This window comes from Phocoena sinus, chromosome 5 (genome assembly GCF_008692025.1).
Source record: "Phocoena sinus isolate mPhoSin1 chromosome 5, mPhoSin1.pri, whole genome shotgun sequence".
Taxonomy (NCBI): domain Eukaryota; kingdom Metazoa; phylum Chordata; class Mammalia; order Artiodactyla; family Phocoenidae; genus Phocoena; species Phocoena sinus.
Window position 1 is genome coordinate 1,757,655 of NC_045767.1, and position 12,274 is coordinate 1,769,928.

General features: G+C 44.3%; 1 protein-coding gene across 3 annotated transcripts in view; it reads left to right on the forward strand.

Annotated features, from left to right (window-relative positions):
- The window catches only part of FAM193A (family with sequence similarity 193 member A), a 174,844-nt gene that overhangs the window by 126,183 nt on the left and 36,387 nt on the right, over window positions 1–12,274 (forward strand). For all 3 annotated transcript variants that reach the window (XM_032633252.1, XM_032633251.1, XM_032633253.1), the window contains exons 11-13: window positions 2,034–2,187; window positions 2,303–2,482; window positions 7,759–8,010. In XM_032633252.1, coding sequence (XP_032489143.1) covers window positions 2,034–2,187; window positions 2,303–2,482; window positions 7,759–8,010 — 586 coding nt within the window. The remainder of the gene's footprint in view (window positions 1–2,033; window positions 2,188–2,302; window positions 2,483–7,758; window positions 8,011–12,274) is intronic.

Sequence of the window (12,274 nt, forward strand, 5' to 3'; positions counted from 1 at the left end):
GCTCGTTCCGCCTCATCGTCAGCCCAGCATCCATGCTTGTTCCATGTCTTGCTAAGAGCTCAGATGATCACTTTAGCAAGCGACTGAAAGGTTCTGTTCTCCGTGTTCCCGCATTACCTAGAAGGATGTTTTGTACAAGCGAGGTGGCTGTGCAGCTGTCGCCAGTTCACAGGGAGGGGAGTGGGCCCGTGTTTCTTGGGACTTGTGGCCGTGTCTCGTGTTGAGGCTACCTGCTCTAGCTTCTGGACAGGCTGCACGCGGGTATATGTTTTAAGAAATAAAACATGCCCTCTGCATGTCACAGTGTGTGTGGGTGCCGGGAGCCCTGTGGAGGTGACCGGCCCCCCCACCATGGCTCCCAGTGGAGGGATGGTGCCCCGCATTTCTCAGACTTCTCGCTTCCCCCGTCTGGATTTCGCACGGTGACTCTGAGGCTTTCCTTCGGAGTCTTTCAATTCTCAATATGGATTTGGTCTCAAACACAGAATAATAGTAAAGGGATTGGCCTGAACACCGTGACTCCTTTCACTGAACTCAAGGTGCTTCATAGCTGTAGAAGCCCTGTGCTCTCGGAGCCGGTGCAGAGTGTTGAGGGCTTCCCAGTTAGCTGCCAGCTAGCTCATCACAGGAGCGTCCCGCAGTTCAGCATGTGCAGTCGAGTAAGAACTTACATTGGAAGAGCTCGCCCAGCTCCTGTGTCCTGGCGGCTGGCGCCAGCCGTGGTCTCCCATGCTGCGTTGAGTGGCGGAGCCGGGGCCGTGTGCGGATGCTCTGGGCCTCTGGCCGCCAGCACCTTGTGATCCGTGTCTTCCCGGTAGACGCTCTGTGATCCGAGGAGCTCCATGTGGCCGCTGGCTCGTGTTGTCTCTCGTGGTGCCGCTTCTACGTTGGTGAAATAGAAGCGTGGCGGTTTAGTCGCTGGGCTGCAGTGCTGTCTGGACGTCACGGGTTCTGGGGTCGCCTCCACTGCACGGAGCGTGTGGTTTAGTTCCTTCATCTCTGCACCTTGGCTTCCTCCTCTGGGTCGTGGTGATGCTAACACCTCGGGAGCAGGTGTGGGTGCAGCCCAGGGCAAAGCCTGCTGTTAGCTCAGGTGCAGCGGGACCCCAGGAGGCCTGCTGGGCACTGTGTGTGCTTGCTGTGATGAGCTCCGGATGGTAGCACGTTGTAGTCTATTGACGCTTGTTTTCCTAGAAGTGGAAAAGAACCTGAGTTTGGCAATTCTGGACACTCTTCCCTAAAGCCAGAAGGTCTCCAGTTCTTAGGCTTGTTCCTTCTGGAGGCCACTGAGTGTTGAGGCTCAAGGCAGACGCGGTGGCATGTTTACGTGGACCCGTGGGGTGTCCATTTACAGTCATGCCTTGAACCATGCACACTGAGCCAGGAGCTCTGCGCCAGCTCTTTTCATGTACCAGAAAGTCATACATTTTAAGTGGTCTTCATAGGCTCTAGCCTTGAAGTCTCCTTACTTTTTTTTTGGTAGCTATTCCATTTGCCCATCGCTTGGATGTCTTGCTAAAGCTGGTAATTGAGATTATGACTGGACTTGGCCACAGCTGGCCTTGTAGTGAAAAATCTTGTAGTATTTTGTCACATAAGTGCCTTTAATGTTTTGTTGAGCTGGCTGTGTCTGAAATTTTGGCGGTTATAAAAACAAACGGTAAAGACCTACGGTTGTTCTCCGTACCCCTTTAATTAGATCCAAAATTGTGTCTGCTTGGAAATGGCAGAGAGAACAGTTGTACACCAGGGCACTTCGACTTGAGTAGATGTACAACATCAATTAATCTGATTGAATTCTGTGGTTTCCTTAATGTTTCTCCTTCTGGAGTCTTGTTTTCCGTTCTTCCAGATAGCACAAATGGTAATCTTCCAGGCGTTTCCTCGTGCGTTCAGGTTACGAGGAGATGCTGAGGGGCATGCGTGGCACTCAGTGCAGCACTCCTGTGAACAAGCGCGGTGTCTGCTTGGCGGGTGGTGCGTTCGCTGTGCTTGCGGAGAGCGGCCTCCTGGTGACGTCTCTGCTTTCTCAGTTGTAGTGACGATGAAGATGTTGCGCCATTGTCAGCTAAGTTTGCTGATATTTATCCGCTGAGTAACTATGACGATGCCGAGGTGGTGGCCAGCATGAATGGAATCCACGGTGAACTGAACGGTGGCGGGGAAAACATGGCCCTGAAGGACGAGGTATGGGCATGCGTCTTCATAGTGACAGTAAGTGACATCAGACGGTGTCTGGTGTGTCAGTTGCCTCCATTCTTCTGTTTCAAAAAGTGAAAATTACAAAGGGTTGTTTTTAAAGTCCCCTCAGGTAAGCAGTACCAGCAGTAGTTCTTCAGAGGCTGATGACGAGGAGGCAGACGGCGAAAGTAGTGGGGAGCCCCCGGGAGCCCCGAAGGAAGACACAGCTCTAGGAGACGGGAGCCCTGGGAAGGAGGAAAGTAAAGTGGACAGTCCACCCCCGTCTTACTCAACTCAGCAGGTATGATTTTATTTTTTCGAACTTTGTTTTGCCAGAGGTCTCTTTTCTGCCTCTGGTTTCTCTAAACATGAGCGTTATTGAACACAGAATTATTTTATTTCGAAAAACTTCTGCAGATTAGGCCTGGAGAGAGTCGAGGCATACTTGCAAATAAGCAGACGTGACTCGCACCCTCACTTCAGTCCTGTTCCTCTTTCCTGAATCTGTGATCAGTGTCATCTTGACTGCGGCACCGCACAGTGGCTCCAGATGTTTAAGCGTTGGGGAGGTTTTCTTGTCTGGGAAGCAAGGGAAGGGCTTTTTTTTAATAAAATGAAACAGTGGAATGTTAAAATTTCAGAAAAGGTTGGTTTTGTGAGGGAGCTTTTCTATCCTGATAGGTATCTGTTTTTCTGTTAACCAAAGGTGCGGGTACCTTACCAGACTGTTATTTTTTCTTAGAGACTCAGAGTTTTATAATAGGCGCTCAGGCAGTTTTTAAATGAAAGGAAGAACAAATGAAGGTCCAGGCTGATTAAAACCATTTTAGTAGGTGGTGTAAATCTGCAGGAAAGGACACCAGAAGGTGTTACTACCCTGAGAAGTCCCGCTCCCACCTCCTTCCTCCTCTACCGGCTGCAGCGCCTGCTCACTCCCAGCCCCTAGTCCCAATACGTAACCAGCTTTACCTATTTAAAACTAGGTCCTTCCAGTGTTTATTTATGCAAATACAAATATTCTTCGCCTTTTCATGAGAAAGGCTTATACTAATGCACACTCTGTTCTCTTCCCTCCTAGCAGTGTGTCCTGACCAGCTTCACCTGTACAGGGCGCACTTCCTCTTGCTCCGCTGCTGGTCTCTTTGTATTCCATTGTGTGGACGTGTCATAGTTTCGTTTTGTTTTTCTTTTTAGTCCCTGCTGACGGACACTTGTGTTTGCTTCCGTTTGTTTCCCCATCATAAACTATTCAGTGAGTAACCTTACATATCTGACATTTTATACGTAGGCAGTTCTGTCCCTAGGAGCGGTCACCAGGAGTGGCTTTACCGGGTCAGAGCGTGGTGCCCTCCCCTCCCCCTGGAAGAGTTTTGAACTCTTGCCAGTCTGGTAGATGAGAAGTGGTAACCCCGTGAGGTTTCAGTTTTCATTCCATTTTCTGTGGGCAAAGGTGAGCACATTCTGTCATATGTTTAGAGGCCGCTTGGGTTGCATTTCCTTCTCTGTCTTGTTTTTGAGTTTAATAATTCTTTGTGGGGACTTCCCTGGTGGTCCATTGGCTAAGACTCCACATTCCCAGTGCAGGGGGCCCGGGTTCGATCCCTGGTCGGGGAACTAGATCCTGCATGCCTCAACTAAGTGTCCACACACTGCAACTAAAGATCCCGCGTACTGAAACGAAGATCCTACGTGCCACAACTAAGACCCAGCACCTCCAAATAAATAAATATTAAAAAAAAAAAAAAAAGAGTTCTTTATATATTGGTATATATTGGTACAAGTCATTTATCAAGTATGTGATCTACAGATATTTTCTTTGGGTCCGTGGTATGTCTTAGTATTTTTATGGTGTTTTTTGAAAAGCAGAAGTTATTAATTTTGATGCATTCCAGTTTATAAATTTTTTCTTTTATGAATCATGCTTTTGACGTCATATCCAAGAAAATTTTACCTAATACAAAACTCTCGTTTCCTCTATAATATTTATAATTTTAGCTCTTACTTAGGTCTGTGGTCCATTTGACTCAGCTTTGCTTATGGTCTGAGGTTAGGGTCCAAATTCACCTTTTTGCATATTTGGGTATCCAGTTGTCCCAGTACCACTTGTTGAAAGGGCCACCCTTTCCCCTGTTGGATTGCATTGGCTATTTATTGCAAATCAGTTGACTATAAATGTATGGGTTAATGTCTGTGCTCAGGATCCTGTTCATTTGATCTCCGCGTCCTTAAACCCGTACTCTACTTGACTGTTGCTTTACTGTAAGTTTGGAAGTCGGGTAGGATCTGCCCTGCAGCTTGGTGGGCCTTTTTCAAAATTGTTTAGCCTTTTCAAAGTCTAAATGCATTCAAAATCTGTGTGCATTTCCATATACATTTTATTTTTTGTTTTATTTAGTATTATTTATTTATTTATTTGCCATACTGCATGGCTTTGTGGGATCTTAGTTCCCCGACCAGGGATTGAACCTGGGCCCCCACAGTGAAAGCGCCGAGTCCTAACCACTGAACCACCAGGGAATTCCCCGTATACATTTTAGGAACAATTTGTTACCTTCTCCAAAAAGACCTGCTTGGATTTTGATAGAGGTTGCATTGAATTCTTGAATATTTGATAGAATTCATCAGCAAACTTCTCTGGGCCTAATCTTTTATTTGTGGGATGATAAGGATCAATTTTGGGAAAATACAGTCTCAACAAAATTGAATCTGTCAGTCAGTGACCATGCTGCTTCCATTTATTTAGGTCATCTTTAATTTCTCTCAGCAGTTTTTAAAAATTTCTAGTCTGTGGTTCTCAAACATGTTTCTTAAGTTTATTCTTAAGTATTAGATGTCTTTTGATTCTATAGTAAAGGTGTTTTCTAATTTCGATTTTCAGTTGACTGTTGGTAATATACAGAAATACAATAGATTCTTATATATTGATCTTGAATTCTGCAGCTTTGCTAATAAACTTGTTTTAGAAGGGTTGAAGTTTTGTGGTTTTGGGGTTTTTTGTTTTTTCTTTTTGGTAGATTACTTTGGACTTTATACATGCAGGATCATGTTGTCTGTGAATAAACAGTTTTACTTCTTCCTTTCCAGTCTGGATTCTTTTAATTCCCTACTCTTGCCTTATTGAGCTAGCTAGAACCTCCAGTACAGTGTTGAATAGAAGTGGTGCAAGCAGATGTCTTTGCTTATTCCCAGTCTTAGGGGGAAAGCATTCAGTCTTTGACCAGTAAAGTATGATGCTAGCTGTAGGTTTTTCGTAGATGTCCTTTGTCAAGTTGAGGAAATTCCGATCTACTCCTAGTTTCTTGGGAGTTTTATCATGAACATGCTTTGGGTTTTTCAGATGCCTTCTCTGCATCTGTTGAGATGTCCCTGTGGTTTTCATCCTTTATTCTGTTACCGTGGTGTATCTCATCAAGTGATTTTCGTATATGAAACCAACCTTGTGTTCCTGGGATAAATTCCACTTGCTCATGGCATGTAGTCCCTTTTTCATATGTTGCTTGATTGGTTATTTTGTTAGGGTTTTTGCATCTGTGCTAATAAAAGATAACTGGTCTATAGTTGTCCATCCTTATGATGTCTTTGTCTGGCTTTGGTATCAGGGTGATACCTGGCCTGCCTCATAGAATGAGTTGGGAATTGTTTGTTCTGCATATATTTTCTGAAGGAATTTGTCTAAGATTGAGATTTCTTAAATATTTGATAGAATTCACAAGTGAAATCCCATGAGCCTGGTCTCTTTTTGTGGGAAATTTTGTAATTACTAATTCAAATTTTGTTTACTTACTACAGGTCTATTCAGATTTTCTGTTTCTTCTTGGGTTGAGTTTAATAATTTGTGTCTTTTTAGGAATTTATCCATTTCATCTAAATTGTCTAATTTGATATCATATGGTTGTTTATTATACTCTCTTTTAATTCTGTAGAGTCTGTAGTGATGTTAATTCCTGATTTGGGTAATTTTGTTTACTCCTTTTTAACCCCCTCAGTCAGTCTGGCTATAGGTTTGTCCATTTTTGTAAATAACCAATTTTTGGTTTTGTTACTTTTCTCTGTTTGTCTCTTTTCTCTTTCATTGATTTCTGTTCTGATCTCCAATGTTTCTTTCTATATTCTTTGGGTTTGGTTTGTTCTGTTTCTAGCTTGTTGAATCTAAAGCTTAGATTACTGATTTTAGAGCTTCCAAATTTATTGAGACTTGTTTTATGGCCTAACATGTGGTCTGTCCTAGAGGTGTACTTGAAAATAATTTGTATTCTGCCCCTACTAGGTGGAGCGGCCTGTAAATGAAAGTTGGGTCAAGTTGATTGATAGCATTAGCGTTAGTCAAGTCTTCTATATCCTTCCTGATTTTCTATCTAGTTCTGAAAATTTTTGAGAGAGACATATTGAAGTCTTCAAGTATACCTTTTGGGTTGTCTATTCCTCTTTCAAATCTGCCGGTTTTTGTTTTCATGCATTTTGGGGCAGTGTTGTTGAATGTGTATCCATGTGATTATTGTTCTGTCTCCCTAATATATTGGCCCTTTTGTCATTATGAACTGTTTCCCTGCTAATACTTTTTATCTTAGACTGTTTTGTCTAATACTAATACTCCACCTGTCTTCGGAGTACTGTTATATATTTTTTCAGCTCTTAATTTCGGCTTCTTTGTGTCTTTGAGTCTAAAATTTGCCTTCCAGTCTTTTAGTTTGGTCTCATATTTTTATCCTGTCCATCAGTCCTTGCCTTTTGTTTGAAATGAGTCATGTACATTTAATGTAATTATTGACAATATTTACATTTGCCATTTTGCTGGTTATTTCTATATGTCTCATGTTTTTTGTACCTCTGTCCCTCCTTTACTTCCTTTTTTCATATCAAAGAAAATTTTAGTGTACCATTTTAATTCTGCTATTGATTCTTGAGTTACGTTTTTTTGTTTGTTTGTTTTAAAGTTTAATTTTTTAAGGAGTGTGGGGAGTTGGGAACAGGAAGAGCCCTGGGCAAGAAGGCTAGACCCCTTCTGTTCTCACCTGAAAGTTCTAGCAGATTTGCATGAATAAACGCTTCTCAATTTGTTTTTTTCCTTTGGTTGATTTCCAGAGCCTCAAAACGATTGCCTTTGACAATTGTGTTCAGTTTTACACTTGTTTTGAGGGAGAAGAGTCACCGACTGCTTCATTCCACCTTAGCCGGAAGTCCCATCTCTGGTGCATTTTGAAGAATCTCTGTGTAACCGTCCGTTAAGCAGTGTGAGCCCGGCGGAGCGTGGCACCGGTGGTCTTGTTGTCCTTGGCCCCAGCCCCCTCTCTCCGCTCTGCCGTCTTGCCAGTCCCCTTGCCCCTGCTCAGACAGGCGCGGGGTGCACCCAGCTGGGGGGAGGTGCGCACCCCCTTCTCTTTTCAGGTCTTTTCAGTCCCAGTCCTGGGGGCCCTCGTTTACCTCACAAGGAGGGACCCGTCAACCTGGGGTGTCAGGACGGGCCCTGCTGCCTTTGTATCTGCCGTGTGACTGGCTCTAATTCAGTCCATACAATTCTTTGTTTCCCTAAATACTAAATACTCATTTACTAAATACTTCCTTTTTCCTTCCCTTTAGGCAGAGCAAGCTCCAAACACTTGTGAATGTCACGTCTGTAAACAAGAGGCGTCTGGATTGACGCCGTCGGCAGTGACGGCTGGAGCCCTTCCTCCCGGCCACCAGTTCCTGAGCCCCGAGAAGCCCACACACCCCGCTCTGCATCTTTACCCCCACATCCATGGACATGTGCCCTTGCACGCCGTCCCACACCTGCCTCGCCCTCTCATCCACCCCACCTTGTACACAGCGCCCCCCTTCACACACAGTAAGGTAAGTCAGGGCAGAAAGGGCTGGAAAGCTCACCCGTCACTCGGACCTTGAGGGGTACATGTTGAAACAAACGGAAACCCATAAATTGGCAGCTTGTGTAGGACAGCATCCACGCTTGATTGGAGGGTCTGTAAATGTTTCCTTTTACCGTAATACCTTCACCTCTTAGAATTTTGAACCTTTGCACTTGTAAAAAAACAATCATGAAAGTCACGGTTTATTCCTCCAGAATTAACTAGTACGTGAAGAGTTTTTCAGATGGTGCCGGAGTGATGGGTTGTGCTCGGGGACCTTCCACACAGGGCTTCTCCCCACCCAGAGAGCAGGTCAGTTCTCTACCAGCAGCTTTTCGAGGCCTGGCTCTTTTTCTCAGTGTGGTGGGTAAAATAATTTGAATGTGACATGAGTCCTCTAACACTGGCTGGGCTCTACTGGGTCTAAAATGACTGTCCTCTAAGCACGAGACCGAGGACTTTTATGTAGAAAGGAACAAGCTTGAAGGAGGGACCCTGGGTGCCATGCGGTGCAAGCCTGTGTGCCGGCAGGTGATGAGTGGGAGGGGCTGGGGGCAGACAGGGAGGCCTGGCCAGGAGAGTAGTGAGGGGCTGGGAAAGTGTGATTTGCGTGCATTTCTTCTCCGAGAACCTCAGGTTTATGTTCAGTATCTTAGACTTTGCAGTGAGATTTTCAGGTTAGTTTCGTTCTTTGTGCCTCTCTAACTATTTTGAACTTACCTTTATTGACTCTTATCATGAATTTTTATTTTTTGGTCACTTACTCTGCCTCGTGTTATTAGTTCTAGTCAGTCAAAAGTAGAATTTTCCCCAAACTCTACTGATAACGTTACTTAAAGCAGTGATTCTCCACTGGGAGAGAAAGGGAGGACGTGGCCTGAAAGGGGCTTTCTCAAGAAAGCCATAGCTGGGGAGGGGCACAGGCGAGAGAGATTATAACCACTGGTTTATAACAGAGTGTAATCAGCTTGTCTTGTTCTCTTATGATAAGTGCTTGGTGACCACTCACATTTATGCTTAAATTTTATTAGATTGAATTGCTCAATTTGAACACTTAATGATACCTTTGTTAATCAGGTGATTTTAAGTAGCATCATTCAGGTGTGTATTCGAGGCCAGGCTATTTTCATGGTCTCCCTGATCCACAGCCCTTGCCCTCTGGGTGAACGTATGAGTTCGGGAAGCTGTTGGCTCCCCGTTCTTACCTGAATGGAGCTCCAGTTGCTAGTCCCTAGGGAACCACCCAGAGAAAAGAGTATAGAATGGTCTCTCATACTTTCTTGCTGGTGGAAGCTGTTCAAGAATTAGTTCCTAAAAATCTTCAAGTAAAGTAGTGAAATTGATTATCCCCAAAGGCTATTGGGACCTCTAGTTAAAACTGATATTCCGCCCCCCCCCCCCCGCCCCTGAATTTTGGCCTTTTCTCAGGACGTTTTAAGTAGTCTGTAGAAGGTAAAGGGGAAGGAGAACATTTCGGGGGGAGCATCATCTCTATCGAGATCTATTTATCTGATAATAATTAAACTGTAATCCAGTAGATAGATGTGAAAGATTCGTGGCTGGAAAGGCAAATGTGGAGGACGAGCTGTTAAGCTGTATTTCAGCCACTTTAGTATTAATGTCAAGATTATTCACATACATTTAAAATACACTAGTTGGGTGCCATTTTTATTTGGAAAACTGAGATGCATTTGACAGAATACTTCATTTGTACCTGGTATAAACATGTTTGCTTTTCTAAACAATCTTACGTTGTCACTTAACCAGGTTTTGCAAAGTTGGTTTGTGTTACTGGAGTTAGTTTGACTTACTTGAGTACTGTGGCTGCGTCTGTACCTAAATGCATCGTGTGTTCCCAGCCCCGTAGCAGACGGTAGAGAAGAAATGCGCTGTATTAGAAGGACACAGACTCATCCTCAGGTCCGTCAGAGCAGGTTTCTCGGAGAGGCCAGCACCGTTCAGCGTGATGGTCCACGCACAGCTGGGAGGAGGGAGGTGGTGCCGAGTGTGACCTGCTGGTGTTTCTGTGTTGTCAGGGCCATTAGAAATTTCTGCTCTGGTTAAATGACAGCTGTCGCCTTGAAGACTTTATGTCACTGTAGTTGTAATTCTTTTAATTCATACTTTTGCCGTCGTGGGCAAATATATTTAAGACCTAAAATGCTTGGAATGAGCACTGTTAAAATTTCATTTTCCTGAAGTTAGAAAAACTTGAGGACTACTTCTGTTTTCAGATGTCTTCGTACCAATGGTACATTTCATTTGTGTGTTCAGATGTGTTCTTTGAAAGTTAAAAGTAGTTGCAGGCGGTAAATATAGTGATGAAATACTAGAGAAAAAATTAAAATTGTGATAGGGAATTTAATTTCCAAATATTTGGGAATTCTCTAGCTATCTTTCTGTTACTGATTTCTACTTTAATTACATTCTGGTCTGAGAGCAGACACTGTACTTCTGTCCTTCCAAATTTGTTAGTGTGCTTTGTGGCCCAGGATGCGGTCTCCTTGGTGAATGCTCCATGTTCCTTCAGAACAACGCGTAATCTGCGGGTTTGGGATGAAGCAGCAGTTGATTGATGGTGCTGTTGATTTCGGGTGTGTCCTTACTGATCCCTCCCTGCTGGATCCCCCCATTTCTGATGGGGGAAGGTTGAGGCCTGCAGCTATAATAGTGGATCCACCTGTTTCTCCTGGCAGCTCTGTCAGGCTTTGCCTCATGTAGTTTGATGCTCTTTGGTTAGGTGCTCACATGTTTAGGATTGTTACATGTTCATGCAGAGCTGACCCTTTATTATTAAGTAATGGCCCTCTTTATCCCAGATAACGTTCCTCGCTCTGCAGTCGGCTCTGTCTGCAGTTAGTGTAGCTCCACCAGCTTTCTTTTTTTTTTTTTAACATCTTTATTGGGGTATAATTGCTTTACAATGGTGTGTTAGTTTCTGCTTTATAACAAAGTGAACAGTTATACATATACATACGTTCCCATATGTCTTCCCTCTTGCGTCTCCCACCCTCCCTGTCCCACCCCTCCAGGCGGTCACAGAGCACCGAGCCGATATCCCTGTGCCATGCGGCTGCTTCCCACTAGCTATCTACCTTAACTACGTTTGTTAGTGTGTATATGTCCATGACTCTCTCCCGCCCTGTCACAGCTCACCCTTCCCCCTCCCCATATCCTCAAGTCCGTTCTCCAGTAGGTCTGCGTCTTTATTCCTGTCTTACCCCTAGGTTCTTCATGACATTTTTTTTTTCTTAAATTCCGTATATATGTGTTAGCATACGGTATTTGTCTTTTTCTTTCTGACTTACTTCACTCTGTATGATAGACTCTAGGTCTATCCACCTTATTACAAATAGCTCAATTTCGTTTCTTTTTATGGCTGAGTAATATTCCATTATATATATGTGCCACATCTTCTTTATCCATTCATCCGATGATGGGCACTTAGGTTGTTTCCATCTCCGGGCTATTGTAAATAGAGCCACAATGAGCATTTTGGTACATGACTCTTTTTGAATTTTGGTTTTCTCAGGGTATATGCCCAGTAGTGGGATTGCTGGGTCATATGGTAGTTCTATTTGTAGTTTTTTAAGGAACCTCCATACTGTTCTCCATAGCGGCTGAACCAATTCACATTCCCACTGGCAGTGCAAGAGTGTTCCCTTTTCTCCACACCCTCTCCAGCATTTATTGTTTCTAGATTTTTTGATGATGGCCATTCCACCATCTTTCGATTAGTGTTCCATGGTGTATCTCTCCCCTCCCACCACTTACAGTAGGTTTCTTGTAGACAGGTATCCTTGGATCTTGGGTTTTTTGGGAGGGGGGAAGGTTCTTGTTGTTTAATATACTGATAATCTCTGTATTTTCATTGGTGTATTTAGACCATTCACTTTTAAAGTGATTCTTTTACGTGTTAATAACAACCATGTTTGTAACTGTTTTCTATTTGTTATCAGAGGCTTCTTTTTCTGCCTTCTCCACTTTTTTTTTTTTTTTTTTTTTGCGGTTCGCGGGCCTCTCACCGTTGGTGGCCTCTCCCGTTGCGGAGCACAGGCTCCGGACGCGCAGGCTCAGCAGCCATGGCTCGCGGGCCCAGCCGCTCCGCGGCATGTGGGATCTTCCCAGACCGGGGCACAAACCCATGTCCCCTGCATCGGCAGGCGGACTCTCAACCACTGCGCCACCAGGGAAGCCCTCGGAGGTCTTTTTTGTGTGTGTGTGGTATGCGGGCCTCTCACTGCTGCGGC